Source organism: Thermobia domestica, chromosome 5 (genome assembly GCF_964235325.1).
Source record: "Thermobia domestica chromosome 5, izTheDome1.hap1.1, whole genome shotgun sequence".
In the NCBI taxonomy this organism is placed as follows: domain Eukaryota; kingdom Metazoa; phylum Arthropoda; class Insecta; order Zygentoma; family Lepismatidae; genus Thermobia; species Thermobia domestica.
The window spans coordinates 60,328,531-60,349,810 of record NC_137458.1 but is presented as its reverse complement, the minus strand read 5'-3'; the positions used below and the strand labels follow the sequence as shown (position 1 = coordinate 60,349,810).

The following is a 21,280-nucleotide window of genomic DNA, read 5'->3' as shown; positions in this document are numbered from 1 at the left end:
CCAATGTGCACCACTGAGAACGCTGCGTCCCTAGACCCGAGCCTAGTGGTAAATCCGGCCCTGCTCAAAGTAAATGTATAAATTTCACAGTTGATATTTCGACCATTACTGTTCTTTACCGTATTTCAAGAGAACAAAAACATTAACTAGTATTAAATAATGATTAATAGAGCGAATGAAATACATATTACCAAATAAAATATGTACTTTTTTCTATCTAATATTCCAGATATTTTATCGAGTATCCATTATCAAGGATTATAGAGGCTTATAACATATTCAACACCACGATCTTCACATGCTTAAAGCTTAGAACTTTTTCAGTGGAAATCTTCAATTAAAAAATAAAATAAAATAAAGTAAAGTAGGGCATATTAACCTAGTAACGTGTTTTAATAGCTCACTGTATTTTTTTTTTGGGGGGGGGGGGAAGATGGGGGCTATCTTGGATATCTTTATTGTCTGGAATTTGTGTAATCTACTTACAATACTGTAGTAATAATTAATCTACTTACAGTACAAATGTCTTGATCACACGCACATATCTACTACCCAAGTTTACAAATTGTTTATGTGCAAGGATACAGGATATGGTAACACTGTACTTCGTTCGGACTCCATGGCGTATGTGTGTGAGAAAATGAAGATTACGTTTAAAAGTGGGTAAAAATAACTGTTGTTACTTGCAAAGACTAACAAACTGTAATAAGTAAAAATCTCTCAAGCATGTGAAAGCTTTGGTGCTGAATATTTTTTAAGCCTCTACAGTACTTGATAATGGATACTCGATAAAGTATTTTGGGGGCCGCGGTGGATCAGTGGTAGAGCATTCACCTCTGGTGCTAGGGGTCCCGGGTTCGGTCCCAGCCCCCGCCAAGTGAACTTTGTGGTGGACAAACACAGTGTGCGTGGGTTTTCTCGGGGTGCTCCCGTTTCCTCCCACTTTTTCATTCCACCATTTCATTCATTACTCATCATCACCGTCTCCTTTAGCCTAACCGGCATAACCATGGGACGTAAAACTCAAAGATTTCATTTCATTTCTATAAAGTATCCGAAATACTGGATATTAGAAACATGGTTAGTATTTATTTTATTCAATACTAGCATCAATTACTCGTTTCGCTGGGTTAAATTCAGAAAAAATAGTAATATGTTTCGTTAGTCAGTCACTTTTTACTATTACTAAAGCGCTCCTGATATTGATCATTTTCGATTATTTTTATATATCCCCTCTCCTCCCCATGTTGCGGGCCATGGTATCGGAAGTGTCATTGTTTATCTCAGAGACCCAGAATGAATTCGACACTGATATTGGTAATTTTGATTATATATATATACCTCTCATCACACAATTTTTGCGGGGCTGAATTTGGATTTAAATGGCATCAGAAGTGTCACTGTTCATCCGAGCAACCTCAAAAACTAGATTTGACACTAATATCGGTCATTTTCGATCATTTGTAAATGTCTTTCTCCTCCTTTAAGTTCCATCGTCAAAGTGATATGACAAATTATCTCATGTTCGAACTTCACCTAGTTTGAAAATTTGATCGAGATCGGTCCGGTGGTTCAAGAGTTATTACGTTTTATTTATTTTTATATATCTGTCCCCTACCCTCCCCCGCCCCTAAGGTCTACCGTCAAAGTGATATGATAAAAACCAGCCCAGGTCCGAACTTCATCCATATTGAAAATTTGATTAAGATCGGTCCTGTGGTTAAAGCGCGATCAAGTCACAAAGACAGTCATTTTTATTTTTACTTTTTTGATACATATATATATATATATAGATGGTGATCAGAAAAATGGAAACACCTGTAGTTGGCAACACGTCAGAGGTACGGGTTGGCAGTGGTGTCGTGGCGCCCGCAGCGCCGGACCGCTGGTGGTGGTGTGTTAGGTCGGTCTCCATACTACGTCAGGGGCAGTGGAACAGCAGTGTCCAGTGGCTGCAGCAGACGGTGTAAAATGGAAGACCAACAATTTTCAAAGAGGGCAAATTGTTGGTGCGCGGTTATGTGAAGTGAGTGTGACGGCAGTGGCTACTGTGTTAGGTGTGTCGCGTGGGACAGTGTCGAAGGTGATGACGGCCTACACAACACACGGGAAAACGACATCGGGGAAGCGGAACAGTGGGCGGAAGAAAATCATGAGTGACGTCACGCCGGGTATTAAACGCATTGTCACGCAGAACCGTCGTGCCACTGCGGAGCAAGTGACGGAGGAACTCAATCAGTATCTCCCCCACCCTGTTTCGACAATCACAGTCCGCCGCGAATTAAATGACATGAACTTACGGGGATGTGTTGCACGGGCCAAACCGCTCATCAGGGACCATAACGCTTTCGCACGCCGCAAATGGTGCCGCGACCATGCAATTTGGACCGTTGAGGACTGGAAACGTGTGATATGGTCGGATGAGTCATCCTTCACCCTATTTCCAACCACGGGCCGTGTTTATGTGTGGAGAACGCCCAAAAGGCTTATGATCTGCAGTGTTTCTGTCCAACTGTAAACATGGCGGCGGCTCGGTGATGCTGTGGGCCGCCATATCATGGTTTTCATTGGCTCCTGTGGTCACACTTAGCGGACGAATCACTGCCAACGATTATGTCACAATTTTAGGAGACCACTTGCATCCTATGGTCCGGATGTTGTTCCCGGACAATGACGCCATCTTCCAGGATGATAATGCACCCATTCACACAGCTGTCGTTGTTGCAGTGTGGTTTGAGGAACATCGGGATGAAGTTCAACACCTCCCCTGGCCCGCCCAACCCCAGATCTCAACATAATTGAACATCTGTGGTCCGTCTTGGAAACACGACTCCGGCGACGATTTCCACCTCCATCCTCTCTCACAGAACTGGCCGATGCCCTGCACGAGGAATGGTGTAAAATTCCACTTGCTACCATTCACGACCTCTATACCCCCATCCCACGTCGCATCAAGGCTGTTCTGAAGGCGAAAAGTGGCTCGACACCATATTAATCTGGTAAGTTGCAATTTCGTTCAGGTGTTTCCATTTTTCTGATCACCATATATATATATATATATCCCCTCCCCTTCCCCTTCGTTGCAGGAAACACCGTTGTAAAAGTGTAAAAGTGAAATGAAGAAAACATTCCACGCCCGAACCTTATCTATGTTGAAAGTTTGATGGAGATCGGTCGGGTGGTTCGAGTTAAGTTTTATTCATTTTAATATATTTTCCCTCTTCCCTTCCCCTAAGATCTACTGTCAAAATGAAATGATAAAAAACTTCCCAGGTTTGAACTTCATATATGTTGAAAATTTGATTTGAGATCGATCGGGTGGTTCAAAAGTAATTAATTCACGAACATAGTCACTTTTATTTTTATTGATTTTTGAATATCTCCCCCTCCATCCCCTCCCCTACGTTGCTCCGTCAAAGTGAAATGATAAAAATCATGGCAGTTCCAAACCTCATCTACATTGAAAATTTGATCAAGATTGGTCGGGTGGTTCGAGAGTTATTAAGTTTTATTTATTTTTTTCTATGTCCCCCTCCGCCCCTAAGTTGTACCGTCAAAGTAAATAGCTAAAAACACTTCCAGGCCAGAACCGCATCTACGTTGAAAATTTGATCGAGATCGGTCAGGCGGTTCAAGAGATTAAGAGTCACAAACCTAGTCACTTTCAATTTTATAATATAGATTACGTAGATTCTAAGGTTAAGAACTTAAGGAACCGAACTGACGCATAATTATAGATATGCACTTAGACTAGTCTTGGTATACATCTCTTATTTAGTAACTGTCAAAATTTTCACTGGGAACTCTCACCCTCTCTTGCGGCGTTTTCTTAAAGCATCTACAGCAAACTTATTACATCACATGGCATACATTGTTGTGGTATCACAACAAAAACGTTTATTCTAATAATAAAAATATACAAATATCTCGATGTTATCAGTAACAAACGTTGTATTTTTTAACTTTCACAGAACCACTCTGAAACTTTTCTGATTCTTTTCCATTCCATTGACACTATTCAATGTTTTGGTACATTAGTGAACGACGCACGCGAAATAACAAACTGCTTTACCTACCGGACGCTTAGGTTTTCTTAGTCAACATCGTTGAAAGTTTTCCACTTAAGGAAGCTAACCTCTCGTAGCGGAAGTCTTAATGTAAATTCAATAAAAAAATCTACGATCACTTTATTATAAGTTTTATAGCCTAAAGTATATTATGGCCAAAAGTTACAAGAGCGTATCAACATAAATAGTCCACTCTGTTTAGATATTTGATATCAAGTTTGTAAAATTGATAAACCCTTTTAAGTTTATCACTCTTCAAGAGCGGAAAACGGAGTGAGTGTACTACTCATGTAAAGTATTACAGATGGTTAATACCAGGAAGTAGTTTGCTGGTAGGATGGTTTGTTCCCACCGAGATCAAGAATAGTTTGGGGAAAGAAAAATATTTACACGGAATATATGGTTAAATGTAATGTCGTGAAGGGTTGTATACTTCGGAACAATTGAATAGGGGGATTTGAGCGCTGCGAGAGTATTTGTGCTTGTTGACGCGAATTCGAAAGGAGTTTTACCAACATAGAAAATTAACCAGAGAGTGCATTTCAATTGGGATACGCAACATCTATGGATTTTTTTTTTGTAGTTTTTCCTCTTTTTGCCATGATTATATTGTTTGCAGACGAGGTTAAGAGAAGGACATTCTCGGTTGAAAAGCGCTGACAAGAGTATTTTGAGGTGGTTGACCTATTTTCTTCGAAAAAAAAAAAAAAAAAGAAAAGAAAAAAGAAAGAAAGAAAATCCTCCCTCTGTTAAGGAATCCAGTTGAAAATTGCTTGATGCACATTATCTCGATTTTCGCCTCCTAAAGTCCTTTTCTAGCACGAGGGTATATGAGACATGGATTTACAGTTTAACGTAAGTCGAATCACATGAGCTCAAAATATCGATTCTCCCGCACGTATGTTAACCAAAGCCACGAGCGAGCTATACTGCATCTCGAACTTGCTTAATAAATAGGTATAAATATATAAATAAATATTACATTGGGCATGCTAGAGAAGAACAAAAGTGCATGTTAGAGAGGTTGGAAAGGGAAAGCAAGGCCTCTGGAGTTTTGTTGTCTTGTAAGCACTTTTGTGCGTATGTATATTTATATACAAATGAGTAATTAGAAATTACGTAATATTATGTCTGCTTATCTGTTCATAAAAAGTTTTTTTACGCTTGTCTTTCAGAACAACTTTCAACTAAAACATAAATATTTTCATTATTAATGCTTTTTACTAGTCGAACTGAGAGAATATTTGATAAAAAAAAAAAACAAATATTCAGGAAAACGTGAAACTGTATGCGCAGATATTCAGAAGAAGCATTGCCTCTATCTTCAATATATTTAGGATTGCCAAATCTTCGGACGCTCCCACGAGTGCTTGGGTTCGTAATACATTATAGGGTCTATGGGCCAACGAACTAAAAATATGTTACCTAAATCAACTATATATATTATTCATGACTTATACATGTTGTAGTTAGTTATTAGTTATACATACAGTTCCAATTGCAGTTGTTCTTTCCCTATGGAAGAAAGAAAAGCTGTTACATTGGCGCAAGATACTGTTTCGTGTCGCCATTTACATTAATGCTGTACTTTTATTATTTCGTTTCTTTTCCTGATTTTGATGTAAATTTTTATTTGTCCGTTTTTTTCCCTATTACATTTGATAACATATATTTCTTTTTTTTAGGGAGTTTTATTAAAAAAAAAAAAAAAAAATTCTTAAATCGTTACATTATTGTCTTGTAAGTACAACAGAATTTCCATATTGACTTTATTACTGTCCAACGCAAACAAAAGTTTTTAATGAATATGACCTTGTTCCACTTTTTCAGATGAAGTTGTTAACATATTTCCCAAGATTTTGACATAAATCTACATTGAAATAATATGTGATTAATCGTTCCTTCCGTCTCCCAACACCCAACATATCAGAGCGTCTCATTGTTGAGTTTTATGTAAGGTGATAGGGATAAGTTTCGAATGTAATCCTAATTTATTGCTATACACTGTTACCCTTTAACGTCTCAGGGTTTTTATACCTGTTATTTTGGATATATCCCAATAGAATTTTTCAGGTTCTACTCTAAAATTTTCCTTCAATTGTTTTGTTAGTATTTTTTATGGTATAGTTAGCAATTCATTAAAAGTATATATTCTACGTGCTTTGATGTATAGAAATGTAACTTTTATTTTTTAGGAAAAAGAGAGAGAGAGAGAGAGAGATTATTGGATCAGTGTATATGCATGCTTTCTTCACATGATGTGTTCTAATGTACAATACTGTAGCACTGTACATTAGAACACATCATGTGAAGAATGCGCTAGTCCTTGGGCTTGCCTGTTCAATCTGCCAAATCCTAAATATATTCCAGTAACTCAAAGCATTTTTAAAATGCTTAGATCGACGCGATATGTATAAAAGGAATGTGAATCTGTGGTAGTCAATACTGTAAGATTATATTCTTATTGTAGCAATAAATTTAAATTCTTATCATTGTTAAATACGCACTAGTTATTTGCTGAGCAAAATTATATATTTTCATTAAAATCTCTCTCAGCTGTATATAAGATTGCACAGTTATCCTGTATCTCAGTGTCTGAAAAAGCCAAAGAATTAATTGTTGAAACTGTAATACATAATTTTTAATGAAAATATATAGTTTTGCTCAGCAAATAACTAGTGTGTATTTAATTATATACAAAGCAAAGCTTCTACTTATGGGAAATTATCATTGTTGTGCCTGTATTATCGCAGGCAACAACACTGCTTTCATTTGATGATTGACAAAGATGGGAATGAAAACTTAAAATTAGTTTCGATTGAAATGAAGTGTGTAATAGAGTTTCTGGTTTGAAATTTATATCAACACTTGACAGGATATAAAAGAATAATTGTTGTAAATTATTTAGTGCGTTTCTCGAGAAAGTAGATGCATCAAACCCATTCAAAATAATGCAGTTTATTCTCGCTATACCATTCAGTAATGCATGAGTCGAACGAGTGTTGAATGAAAGCTTTATGGTCATACAATAGAACCAGAATATCAACAAATCTTGTGGTGAAAAAAAATATCCAAATAAACTTGAAAATGACCTGTCAAAATTTCCGCTAGATGGTTCTGGAAAATAAGCGAGGAAAAGATATAGGTAATTAAGTAGGTGTCTACAATAACTAATTTATTTTCATTTAATACAGTACAGCATACATTGGTTAGTAGTAACGGTAGTGTAAGAGCGGTTTATAGTTGTTAGAAGTAACGGTAGTAACATTTAAATGTGCTAGTCCTTGGGCTTGCCTTGCGTTCAATCTGCCAAATCCTAAATATATTCCAGTAACTCAAAGCATCTTTAAAACGCTTAGATCGATTTTGAAATATGCTATATATATAAAAGGAATGTAAATCTGTGGTAGTCAAGCTAAGGACACGTTATTTGTACTTAAACTGTGTGTAGCAAAGTTGTTTATTTTTAACAAGAAAATACAAAACTACAGCAACTATCTGCACAGACATTCACAAGAAGCATGTGCTGCTACATTGTCTCTGTCTCCAGTATGGTCTAGTTACTCAATACTTATTAAAATGAGCTATTACAAACGCTTAGACATACTTCATAATACCTTCTTACAGTTTAAAACCTCATTCTTGTATGGCTTTTAAGCCATATCTACATATATAAGTGGTGTATGAATCTCTAAAAGTCAAGCTGCGGACAAGTAATTTGTGGCTGAAGTGCGTGCAGTTCAATCCTTAGTTTTGTTTCAATAATTTTATTTTGTAAATATAGTGAAACTTAAGTGCACGTTTCGGGTTGTTTTGTGTGACAACAAAGACCTACCAAGGTTCTCATTTTAACGACAATTTATTATATATATTTGAGCAATGAGTTATTCTTTTACTTGTAATGTCAGGATTCATTATAGATCAGTTTCCATAACCTGCAGGAAAGAAATAGTTAACAAATGTTTAAATTAATTTTCTATAAATGCGACTACATTACTTCAACTTCATACCTATACATACAATAATTAAACTAATAATAATTAAAGTAATAAAGTAATAACCATTCTAAGGTTTTTTGCACACAATTGTTTTGTGGAAAAATTATGAAAATTACACTGGCGGAAACGTATTTAAGAACACCTCCACATACACCGTCCGGTTCGAACAAACAAAATTCGAACCACAGAATGTGTATCCGTAGAGGATATGCTCATTGCAGTGTCTCTGAATGGTAAGTTACGGATAGTATGAAGGACATCGAACAGCATGACGAGTGTATTTGTGTGTGGATCACAGCATGTGTCTGCAATGTCAGGATGACACTAGCGAATGCCTATTGTGAAATTAAGCAATTTCATATGAAGTAGCAATATATAGGACAGATGGTCATTCTGCAGGATTATCGCTTACATTAATCATGACGTGTTAGCGGTTGATTACTGGTGTACAAAATGGAGGGCAGAGGACCCACTGCCCCCTCAACACATAGGGAAGTGCCTGGACAGACAGAACGTCTAAGCCTAACTAACAAGGCAACCGGCAACGCTATCACAACCATGATGACCTCCAACGTGAGCGCAGGAACACTAATCACATGTCGCTATCTTAGGGCAGGTAGAAGTTCCCACGTTCCTCTAGTACGATTACTGCAAATGCCTGTTGATCGTCGCCAAGAACATATTCAGTGGTGTCAGAAGAGATTTCACTAGCAAGGCGAATGAAAGGCAGTGATATTCAGCAACGAAAGTAATTTCTACCCACCATATACGACTGGTTATCTGCTTGGACAGTTGTTTGTATTGCCACCCGGGGCCCTTAAACGCGATACTGAGTACTGTATATAACACCTTGTATAGTATTTCCGGAATGTTTATCGGCGGCAAGTTAGGGTCACTACCAACACTTACTCCTGTACCAACTCTGGGTCTGATCTGCAAATTTCCTTGTGTTCTTAAATATTTCCACCAGAGTATTTTGTGTGTATTCAATCCATGATAACACTTAAACTCTTTGACTGTGGGAACAAGTTGTACATGAATGAAGAAATAAAATTTCTGTAGTAGTACTTACTGTCAATAAGTCTGTCTCTACTCGCAACTGACTCTAGAAAAAATTCTGACTGCCTCTTGTGCCAGATGTCTTATAGAGTTTGTATACAAAGTAATGAGAGCAAATTCGGGGGAAAAATATCTATTGAAGATATCGCAACGAATCATTAAAATGCTTCAAAATAGGACCCTTGGGCGTCGACACAGTTCTGCCAATGAATTTTTCACGTGCGTTAAAGATGCTTGTACCTCTGCTACGGTCCCATAGCGGTGTCCTTTGTGGGCTGTCTTCACTCGGGAAAACAGGAAAACTGCCAGATTCAGATCGGGATTGTAGGGGGCGTGGGAAGTGTTGTGACGCCAGGTAGTCGCTGACCTCGAAGCAAGTGTGGTTTGATGCATTGTCATGATGCAGCTTCCAATCGGTGGCAATGTCTGACCTCATTCGGTTGACCTTCTATTCAACTTTTTCAGCTCTTTCACGTAGAAAGCACTCGTGATAGTTTGTCCTTCAGGTACAAATTCATGGTGGGCCACATCCTCGGCGCCAAAGAAGACAATAAGCATAACCTTAGCCTTAAACCTGCTCATTTGAGCCTTTTTTTCCCCAATAGGATGCTGCTGTGTGCCATTCGGCATTTTGGCGTTTTACCTGTGGGTCGTTCTCAAACATTTACGTTTCGTCGCCGGTTATTACACTGTTCAAAAACTCAGAGAGTCTGTTTGAAAGCGCTGAAAACATCTTTACAAATAAGCACACAGTTTTGCCTTTGGTCATCTGTCAAAACTTTCGGGACGAGCTTGGCACAGGTTTTTCTCATCTCCACCTCCTCAGTAATGATGGTGTTCACAGTCACTATCAATTCCTATGTGGTTTGTGATCATTTGAACACTTAACCGCCGGTCTGAGTTTAACATATCACGCACACGTGTACATTTTCCTCTGTTATGCCCGGGTACGCACGTCTTGCGCGGGGTTCGTCTTCCACACACTCTCCATCGGCTTTGAAGCACTTGTGCCATCTCACAACAGCCTAGACTTTTAGTCCTGAACACTTGACAGATCATAGTTAACGTTTCCATAATCGATTTTATGAGTCTCACACAGAATTTAATGGCATAGCACTGTTCGATAGAACGTTACATTTTTACGCTTCGACTGAATCTATACGCAGGAGTCCATTTAAACGACAATACGAACTGCATGGAAGCTCGTAGGTGACTGACGTTAAGTACGTTTGAAACTTAATTCCCCGTCCGTCGAGCCCACCTGAAGCGAGTGCGCTGAGATGTACAGTCCAATCAGAAAAAAATAATTGATCTCATTACTTTCTATACAAACCCTTATACCGTTTGTATGCCTCTTATACCCAGCAATAGTTAAATCTGTGTAACATATGACTAAATCCTTATAAAAAATTGTTACATTGAGAACACTTTTAACAAATGGTCTGTGTTAAGAAACATTTACAGAAACGACAGTTCTCTCAACGAAAAGTTAAGTTTTCAACACTCTCTTTTGAAACAGACTGAGTTACACTGTTCGGTGCCTACTGGTACTAAATGATTATAGGACAATAAAAACTATTGAGATGAATTTGGTGCATAGATTTCCTGAAAATGTTCTCTGTATAAAACTAGAATATTGTTTCTTGCTTTCGCAGTTAGGATGGAGCGCCTGCGGGCAAAATATTTACATATATAATGTACAGAAAAGAGAAATTATTTTCTATGTCCTCACATTCCAGCACTATATCTTACCTTTGCTATCTCATTGTCCGTACTGAAGAAGCTAATAAATGATAGGTTAACAAAATCAGTCCCATAGTATACAGTGAGTGTTTTGTCCTCCAAGCCATCTTGCGCTGCTACTATATGCCGCAATTTTGGATCCTGAAAAAACAAATTTCCTTAGTCAACACGCTAACGAATAAACGGAAAAGATCATTAAATTATACACAGAATTTTTTTCCTTGTACAGGTTTTGTAACTCTTTCCACTTTATAAGTCAATACGACCATGGTCAATGTGTTCATTAACATAAAAAGATAAAACTCCTATCTTTCGAATCTTACAATCAGGGTTCGTTTATTTGTCATCAAAGTGAATGAGTCAAGTTTTGAGTCATTCAAAGGGAAATTTGTACAATTTTTCTTTTCTCCAAAATAGCTGTAAAACAGGAGACAATACTGCAGAGAGAAAATCACCTAAAACACAGAAAATAGTATGGAATAATAATGGTACGAGTTTTGAACATGTTATTGCCAGCTGCGAACGATATGACGTCAAAAAGTTATTGCGTTATATTTCTCAACTGAAAATAAAGGTTCGAATTCTTCCTACGCTTATTTCATGGTTCTTTAGGGTGTGTACTCAAAGGTTTTTTGTCAGTTAATAATGATAATAATTAATAATAATAATAAAAACTATTTTTTATATTTGTTATTCCTGCATATTTATCCTGTAAAAATTTTAAACAACTTCTATTCCTTCCTTCAGTTACGAGACACGGAGAAAAAACTAATGCCGGAAACTTATATGCCTAACAAAAATTTTAGTTAACGTCCTACGATTAAATCTTTTAGGCTAAAAGAGACAGGTAATTAATTAAAGTGAATGATTGTGAAATTAATTTTTTTGTGCTCTACCACCGGGAACCGAACATGTGACCATGTGCACCAGACGCACACACGTTAGCCATTAGACCAAAAGGGGAACGCTCACATACCTAACAGTCAAACTCATACATATTAAATTACTTATTGTCAAGGTTTAGATTTAGTTACATCTTCCATGTTTGTCATCAATGCAGTGGAGAAATTTATCCTTATATTTATCCATATTATTTTGTTTAGATCTATTGACCGGAGCATGTCCCAACTTTGGATTTTTTTTTTCCTTTATGCTCTAATTTATTAGAAAGATAAAAGCCATGGTAACTGAAACGAAGCGGTCGGTGTCAATATATATTGAAGGGAAGAAAATAGAACAAGTGGCTAGTTTTCGATACTTGGGTACTATTATTAGTCATGATATGAAGTGTGAACATGAAATAAAAGCAACGATACGAATGGCGAAAGTAGCCTTTAGGAGAAAGAAAATACTATTTTTTGGAACCTTGGATAAAGAGTTGAGAAAAAGACTCATAAAACGCTTCTTATGAAATATTGTTCTGTATGGGTCAGAAACATAGACATTACGCAAAAATGATCAAAAACAACTGGAAGCTTTCGATATATGTGTGTGGAGAAGAACGAAGGGAATTAACCGGGTCGAGTGGAAAACGAATGGGAGAGTGTTAGAAATGACAGGGGAGAAAAGAACAATTTTAGATATTACTAAGAAGAGGAAGAGAAACTGGTTAGGACACTGGCTAAGAGGGAACTGTATATTGAGAGCGTGCTAGAGTATGATGGCAGGAAAGAGAGGGAAGGGAGAAGGAGACAATTAATGAAAGATACCAAAACAGAGAAATCGTACGTGACGACGAAAAGGTTAACCGAAGACTACGGAGCATAGAAGCTTCTCAGTTGAAGCAAGAGAATACCAATAATGGCAGACTACCGCTGATGATGATAATACACTAATAATATTGTTGTAGAATTTTCGGTGAATAACGTGGCCTATGATTGTCAAATAGTTAAAGTCCTAAAACAGGTAAAGAGTTCTTGATGCTTCGTACATGCTTTGTTATTGTAGTTTGCACAATATGCTTTGTCATCTCAATATAACTTATTACATTTACACAGCACCTCATATACAGTTGAATTAGCAGAGGGAACGCTGAAGAAACATTTTATACATCGAAAAAGGTTTATCTATATTTTCCAGAGAAGCGGAATGCTGCTTTTATGTACAACTTTCGTAAAGACGCACAAGAATATAATCTGGTTTAATTATCTTTCTATATTTATATCTACTTTTTTTAAAAAAAAAAAATCCAATTCATCTTCAAATCCTCAATATTAAAACATAACTGCAAGGTTTTCATTAAAAAACTGCAACACATTGGACTTTGTAATATACATGTGAATATGACAACGAGAAGTATACACTGATTACCTGAAGTGATTCGCGATACGTTTTAGTACGAAATTACACAATCTAGAGAATTAAACGGATCACTCTCTTCTACCCCAACTATCATTCTTATGCTTGAGCGGAGATGAACCTAAATAGAGTATTTTTCACGTATTTTCAATGACGTATGTCTAAATGCTAGAATTTTTAATATTCCCGATTCATTTACCAATTCTACTCAGTTTACCGTCTCCTTGTCATATCTCCTAAGTAATAGCCTTTACGCTTTTCTTATTTTAATCTCTTTTTTACTTTTAAAGTTTTTACCTTGGTTCTGATGATGAGGAACAAGAATGTATTCGAAATTTACTGACTGGAAATGTTTTCAGATGATATGCTAACACGCTTCGGAATTTTAACGACCATTTTACTAACTTGTATCTGTGATTCCTGAGAATTCTTTCGGCTCTCTCCTAAAGTCCTGTTCACACATGGAATAAAAGCACGACAAAAACCAGAACAATATCGTGAAAAATAAAAGAGAACGGACTCATCAGGGTAAGGCAGTGCGAAGAAACCTTTCATCTTGACTGGTAATCTCCTTCGATGTTGTTATAGTTTTTCCTCCTGTGTTATCCTCCGTAAACAAGTATCTAAAGCAGAGCCGAAATCTAGGAAGTGCAACGCATTTTCAGAAATCACAATACAAGAAATGAAATGATAGGAAATGCTTTGCTTGGGATCGGAAAGTATAGAGGTAAAACTGACCTTTCTATTTGTGTGTCTGTCTGTCCTGTGCTTAAATTACAAATATATTACTTCTAGAGGTAAGCGTTTTGCTACTTCGTTTTTCAAAGAATACACTTGCATAAATTCTAGCGCAATTCTTTAAAGAACTGCCTTAAAGTACAAAATATATTCCTCACTTTTAGAAAAAAGATACTGAAACAGAAAACCTAACTAGCCTGATTGTTCTAATACTTGCTTAACTTTTACTCCTATATTTAAAGTTCCAACTTTCTACATGATCTGACTCCTACTACTGAGAATTAACGTAGGTCTTCTAGTAACAAAAGAAGAAAAACAACTTAAAATTAATTATTTTACAGTCCTCGTCCGATGTATTTAAATTTACCAATTCCAAATGTTTAAAATAATGTGTAGCAAACTTTAAAAACAATATGGGTAAAAATTAAATTTCTTTCTAAATATTTTTTTTTTTTTAAATCCAGGTTAATTCCAGTTTTTCAACCTTTCTACGTCAGTACATTCTCTATTGTAAGGCTTTCGAAACTAAATGTAAATTGAGAAGCTTTTTCAGAACAAGAATATAGAGTAGAATTTTGTTCAAAATATTTTAAGTAACCACCTCTCTTTGAAAAGCCTAATATTCATATCCATAATTGAAATTTAAAACCAATAAATCTAAATCTTTTATGGCCAATTGAGAACTTCCTTTCAGACTAAGTACTAACATTTTCTACGTTTGACTGTAATATGGAATTTAAAAAGGATGAGGCAAATCACCTGAATTTTTAAGACAGCATTACCTATGTGATACGGTTAAATCAATGAAATTGAAAGAAAGGCGCACTTACTTTAGGAATCTTTGCACTTTTTCCTGTACGAGTATCACGAATGCTAGAAATGTCCAGTAAGGTCACCTCCTAAAAAACAATAAAAATGATATTTTAGTCAATTACAATTTACAAAAGAAAATGTTTGATATAACATTTATATGATGGTACCGTTAATTTTATTTCATAACTAAACATTTTATTATAAACTTTTTTGCTGAATATTTGGAGGAAATTTATAATTACGCAAAAGCGATGGGGGGAAAAAAAGGGAAGAGTGGACGCTTTCGAAATATGAATGTGTAGAAAAATTAAGAGAGAGAGATGGGTTGAACAAAAAACGAATAAGCAGAGTAAAAAAGAACAATTTTAGATATAACTGAAAAGCGGAAGAGAAACTAATTGGGATTTTGGCTTAGAAGAAACTCCATTATGAGGGAGGTGCTAAATGGTATAGTGGCAGGAAAAAGAGGAAGAGGTGAAAGAGGCTACAGTTGATGGACGATATTAAATTCGAAAAATCGAACGTACAGACGAAACGGTTAGATCGTGATGCATTGAAACTTCCCAGCTGCGGCAAGTGACCTGCCAATAACGGCAGAACACCTATGATCATGTGATGATATTTTATGACAAGAAAAGGAGTGAAATAATCATGAAACGAAATCTTTACTTGAATGTCCTGCTCCTCTGCTGTTCTTTGCTCTTCAGGCTAAAACAGACGGATTATAAATTCAAGTAAATGGTAATACAAGGCAGTCGGATGTAAAAGTAAAAGAATTCGAGAACATTTACGGATATGACATTGTTTGTAACATGATCACTTGGTCTGGGATTGAATCACAGGTAAGGAATCTATTGGGCCGCTGTGCCTCATCAATGAGAAAATGATCATGTATGTATATTAAGCATTCTCATACATACCCATACATGCAAAACCAACACCACAACCTGCTCTTATTTATATTTCCTAATCTCTTAGGCCAATATTTTGTACTGTACTGTACTGTAAGCTTTAAATAAAACATTACAGAAAGAGGAAGTCAAAAAATAAAAATATTATACACATTTTAAAATAAATTTTACGTCTAGTAGCAGGAAAATATAAAATGATATACACTGTACATGCATATAATTTTAAAATAAACAAAACAATGTAACAGGTAAACCTAATTCGTACAATAATAATAATAGATTTTAACTCATTTTACTATTTATTGATAAAGGATTACACAAAGGGAAGGCCTAAGAAAGAAAAATAGCCGAAGTTTATTGCACGCTTCCTAATGGACTGGTTCTTTAGAAATTCAAATACGTATCGGCCAGCCTACCGCTTTGATGCACGCGCTGGCCATCTTATCTCGAATGACGTTGTCTATTAATGTTCAGAAATCGATTTTACAACCGATAAAAGTGCTTGCTTATATTAGCATCCAGATAGATTTTGTCAAGAATTCATCCCAAATATTTAGATATTATACGTTCATATCCTGATAAATTAAGGCAGGCACGTCATTTTTTTTTGCTGGCTACACTGTTTGGGTTATTTGACGTACCCTTCAGTTTACGCTATTTTGCATTGTAAACTGTTTTATTATATAATTTCTGCTTTATTGCAGGCTGCTTCTCAGTTCGCATCAACTTGGGACTACTCTCACAGTCTTTTATATGTTACTCTGACGTTACACCTACCCATTTAACAGTGGCCGACCAACATGGTCAAGTTCTATGTCAGTGGGCTGTGCCCCATGCATATTTTACATTTATAATAGAATACTTGAAGCTACTGTTGCTGCGCTTTCGTATTATCCCTGTAAGGTACATATCTATTGTGACAATCAGACTGTAGTTTGTCTGCAAAAGAAAATTTGTCGAGTAATATATCTTATTCTAGTTGTTCACATTCTATATAATTTAAATAATTTTGTAATACGAGGTGTGATTGGAAAGTTTTAAGATTGGGCATGTAATTTAAAAATGGCTGTACTTACAGGCTTGTGATAGATCTCCTTCAAAGTAGTCCCCTGCTGAATGAACACACCGATTTCAATGGTGTTTCCACTTCCGGAAGCATTCCTGAAAATTATTTTTCGTGATGGTGTGAAGCACTCTCTCCGTATTTGCTTGAGTGTCCTCAATTGAGTCAATTCTTTTCCCTTTTAATGACAATTTTGACTTCGGAAAAAGGTAGAAGTCGGCCGGGGCCAAATCTGGGGAATACGAGGATTGCGGAAGCACAGGAATGTTGAATTTGGCCAAAAATTCCTGGATCGAGAACGTACAATGCGCTGGTGCATTGTCGTAGTGGAGAATACTTTTTTTTTTTTTTTTTTTTTTTTTGAGAGCAGGCTTTTTCCGCCGCACATTTTCGCACAGACGCTGAAGGACACTTTTGTAGTATTTCTGGCTGGCTGACTGTCCCTAGGGGCAAATTCATGATGCACGATACCCTTAGAATAATAATAATAATAATAATAAAAAAAAAACACCAACATTTCTTCAGATTCGACAGACTTTGTCGCGCTTTCTTTGGTGTTGGTGAATCTGGGCTCTTCCACTGAGAAGATTGGGCCTTTGTTTCTGGGTTATACCCATAAACCCATGATTCATCATCTGTTATTATCCTATTCAAGAAATCAGTCCATTTCGGCTCGATTAAACAGTTCTTGGGACACTCCAAGTCTGTGTTGTTTCTGTTCGTGTGACACACTTTTGGAATGAATTTCGCGGACACTCGATGCATGTACAGATCATCAGTTAAAATGACTGAACCGGATAGAAACTTAAATTCAGGTCTTCAGCCATCTCCCTAATTGTAAGTCTACGTTTCGAGAACACTAAATCGCCAACTTTCGCAATGTTTTCGTTAGTTTTTGATGTTGAAGGCCGGTCAGACCAAGGGTCATCCTCTACTGACTCGCGGCCATCTTTGAATCTGTGAAAACAGATAAACACATTTGACTGGGTCAGACATTTGTCTCCAAAAGCTGTTTTAAGAGTTCGTAAGTCTCCGAAGCAGATTTCCCAGTTTTAAAACAAAATTTCACACAAACGCGTTGTTCAAATTTTTCATCCATTTTGCGTACTTAAAAATCCACCAAGACACACACACGCCCACACTCACTGGTTGCTACGCTGTACTGAATAAAGAGATCTCGGTGCATGTTTCAATATGTCTCAAGGACACGCCAAGCCACCGCTTCCACGCTAATGGGCGATTATATCTACTCCTCCTGAGCACTGTTGCCAATCAAACCACGTATCTTATGTACCAATTGTGGAAAATAAAACAGAAGGCGCCTCACGAGCGCTGAGCTCGATCCTCCAGCTGCCCTCGACTAATCGTAAGCCGCCACCTGGATATCACGAACACAAAACCCAGAAGCCAGGTGGAAAGCAGGCAGTCGTTGGTAGAGGGAGAATCAGTATCTGCACATGGGGATCTCGATTGACAGCTTTTAATGTTTGAAAAAGTCCTTGATGGACGACTGCTCCTTCTTCGCAAAGCTTCGCATATACAATGTCCGTTTGAAATGGCTAGCACAAGAATGAATAACCCGTATGTAATTACTTAATACTTACATGTATTTCTGATCGAACTGACCTTCTATGTCCTTTGGTTATAGACTACACTTTTCACCCTCATCGGATATTGAACTTGGATCCACATATTACAGAAGAATGTTAATTTTCTCATCAGCTCCTCTCACCAATTACATTAAAGTTTAATTACTCTAGTATATCAATCCTTTTTGGATGCAGAGATTACTTTTATGGCAACGAATCACAGGTTTTGATTCCTGTTTCGTAACATGAGCATTACATTGATCTACCTATGTAAATCGCATACACTGGGCTTCTTAAATATTCAACTTCGACTATTTCATATTATCCATTTGCATTTATACAATCCCCTTCAACATATAAATATGACATCAGAATGGTAGACTAAAGATATTTTAAATTTTATTTTCTTGTAATGATTACTGAATCATTTGATACACAACCAGATTCTTAGTAAATATTTACACTTACATCGTATGGATCTGTCCAGTATAGAAAGAATCCATCCTCGTCTACACGTAACGTGACGTGAGTCACCGTTCCTATATCCTGAAAGAAAGAAGAAAAGTTTAAAATCCGATTTTCAGTATACGTACAGTCATCCAAGAAAGTAGCCTCAATTTCTCAGCGACTTATAGCTCACTGAATACATGAAACAAATTCAACGTTATCTTCTCTTTGTTAAAGAAATTCTACTGTAACAGAAAATCCTCATTTTTGTGGAAGCTTATAGACATGTCATAAGTAAATCAATGGAACTGGACCGGAAACATACAGATATATCACTAGCCTTTGATTATACCGTACTCAATGTGAATGACACTGTTCTATTGTCACCAACATACCAGAAATTTATCAGTAGAGCTATCCTAACAACTTCATGACGAAGACAAGAGTTACATGTCGCTCCAACAATATTACGAAACTTCAAAATCCTTGTCTTCGACACCAGAAACAGATCCCTGCAAAAACGTTCCACTTTTCATGGAATATACATGAAACCTATACATTTTTTTCTAAAATTGCGATCAAAGATTGGCTGGTTGTTTGAAGTTTACCGTTCCTTTTTAGAACAGAGATTATGTGAGACGAGGGCCTACTGTTTACGGTCATATGTAAACTATTACTAAGATTTGTATTCGAGACATGTACTCCCATTGGGAATCGAACTTGGAACCACACGAGTTAATCACTCGACCACAAAGGAACATTGTGACTAAATTGTACAAAAAGGGAAAACGTGAATAAAGAGTACGAAAGGGAAAACGTGATTAAATAGTACAAAAGGGAAAACGTGATTAAAAAGTACAAAGGGAAAACGTGATTAAAGAGTATAAAAGAGAAAACTGATTAAAGGATACAAAAAGGAAAAAAGCGTGATCAAAGCGTAGAAAAGGGAAAACGTGATCAAAGGGTATAAAACCTGGAATTTTTCGAGTCCTGAGAATGACAATAGCAAATATCCCTTAAATATTTAAAATGACATACCGGTATTTTATTTAAATAATATCAACTAATTCATTCTATGGCTTTACTGCTGTGTGTTTACTGCTTCAGAAATAAAACACTTCGAAACTGAGGTCTTGTCTTGTGCCCATCCAGTTCATTCACAACTAAGATTAGGCACATTCCAAAGATTTTCCTTTATATGGTAATTTCTTCTTTGACTAGGTGTACATCTCCCTCCGGTTGATTGATATATAAAGGGTGTTTAAAAACAACACCGACAAGCTTTGGGATGTGATTCCTGACATCAAGATACGGAGAAAAGTATAGACCACCTTTGGTGCACAAATGCTTCCTTTCGGAGTTATAGGCTATCGAAAACATTAAAAAATGAAATTTAAAGGTCCATAGCTCCAAAACTATCGTAGTCGGGTCAAGACTTCACTTAGGAACTAACATGTGCGCTATCCAAAATACATGTTTGAGAATCCTAACATACTCATGCATGAGGGAGTTTGGCTACGGGCGTATAATCTGAAGTACTATCCAACTACCTCTATAAAAATTGTTGCGGAAGTACAGCAGGATTTTGAAACATGGATATTTGGATAGGACACATACTAGTTCCTCAGTGAAGTCTTGAACTGCTTACGGTAAGTCACATAGTTTGGAGCTATGGACTCTCGACAGCCCGTAACTCTGAAAGGAAGCATTTATGCACCCAGGTTGGTCTATACTTTTTGTCTTTTCTTGGTGTCAGGAATCATCTCCCAAACGTTGTCGGTGTTATTTTGAAACACCCTGTATATATAAAGTATAGTGACCTTTAAGTCCTGTGAAATTTCGCATTGCGTAACTATCCATTCATTAGTTCAACTGACAGAAATGTAAATTTATAGATTTTTATGTTTAACTTCTTTGATATTAGTCAAGGCGATACGAGAAGTTTCAATGTTGATGTTAGCTTTGTTTTAGTAATTCAAAACAGAAATCGATATGTATCAGCTTCGCCAATTAACTAAATCTTTGGTTTCACATGAGGCACATCATCCATGATCATAGATTTCAAGTCATCTGCACTCAATATGACAAAAGTATTACTATAATATGTAAGATCTTTTATTAGTAAGATGTTTCGAATCAAGAATGGCTTTTTCATTCAAATACACTTTTCCCCTTAACAGTTTAAAAAACTGAAATGTCTGTTCTTCGTACGCAAAGAACAGGTTTATGGCAAATATATGACAAATATATTTGAACCCTCTTTTCCACCCCTCAGGATACGTATTTGAATCGAAACGAAAACATAGAAACATACCCCGACTCAAGTGATAATTATCTTCGAACAATCCTTTTAAGCGGTGCGGCCATTATTGTTTGAGAAAAATCGGCCCACTCCCACCAGCCGCATTTCAATCCAAGTATAGAACTAATGATAAACACCCACGCCAATCCAAGTTATATTCAAAGTGATGTTCAAAACTTCATTTTAAATGGTTTGATCGTGCTCTCACTTTCGTCATTTCATGAATACAAAATAGGAAATTAAAATATGACA

At 36.6% G+C, this 21,280-nt stretch overlaps 1 protein-coding gene across 2 annotated transcripts in view; it reads right to left on the bottom strand.

Moving 5' to 3' along the window:
* The window catches only part of Plc21C (Phospholipase C at 21C), a 131,120-nt gene that overhangs the window by 92,295 nt on the left and 17,545 nt on the right, over window positions 1-21,280 (bottom strand). For both annotated transcript variants that reach the window (XM_081758703.1, XM_081758704.1), the window contains exons 2-4: window positions 18,748-18,825; window positions 14,734-14,802; window positions 10,877-11,008 (exon numbers count right to left, since the gene is read on the bottom strand). In XM_081758703.1, coding sequence (XP_081614829.1) covers window positions 10,877-11,008; window positions 14,734-14,802; window positions 18,748-18,825 — 279 coding nt within the window. The remainder of the gene's footprint in view (window positions 1-10,876; window positions 11,009-14,733; window positions 14,803-18,747; window positions 18,826-21,280) is intronic.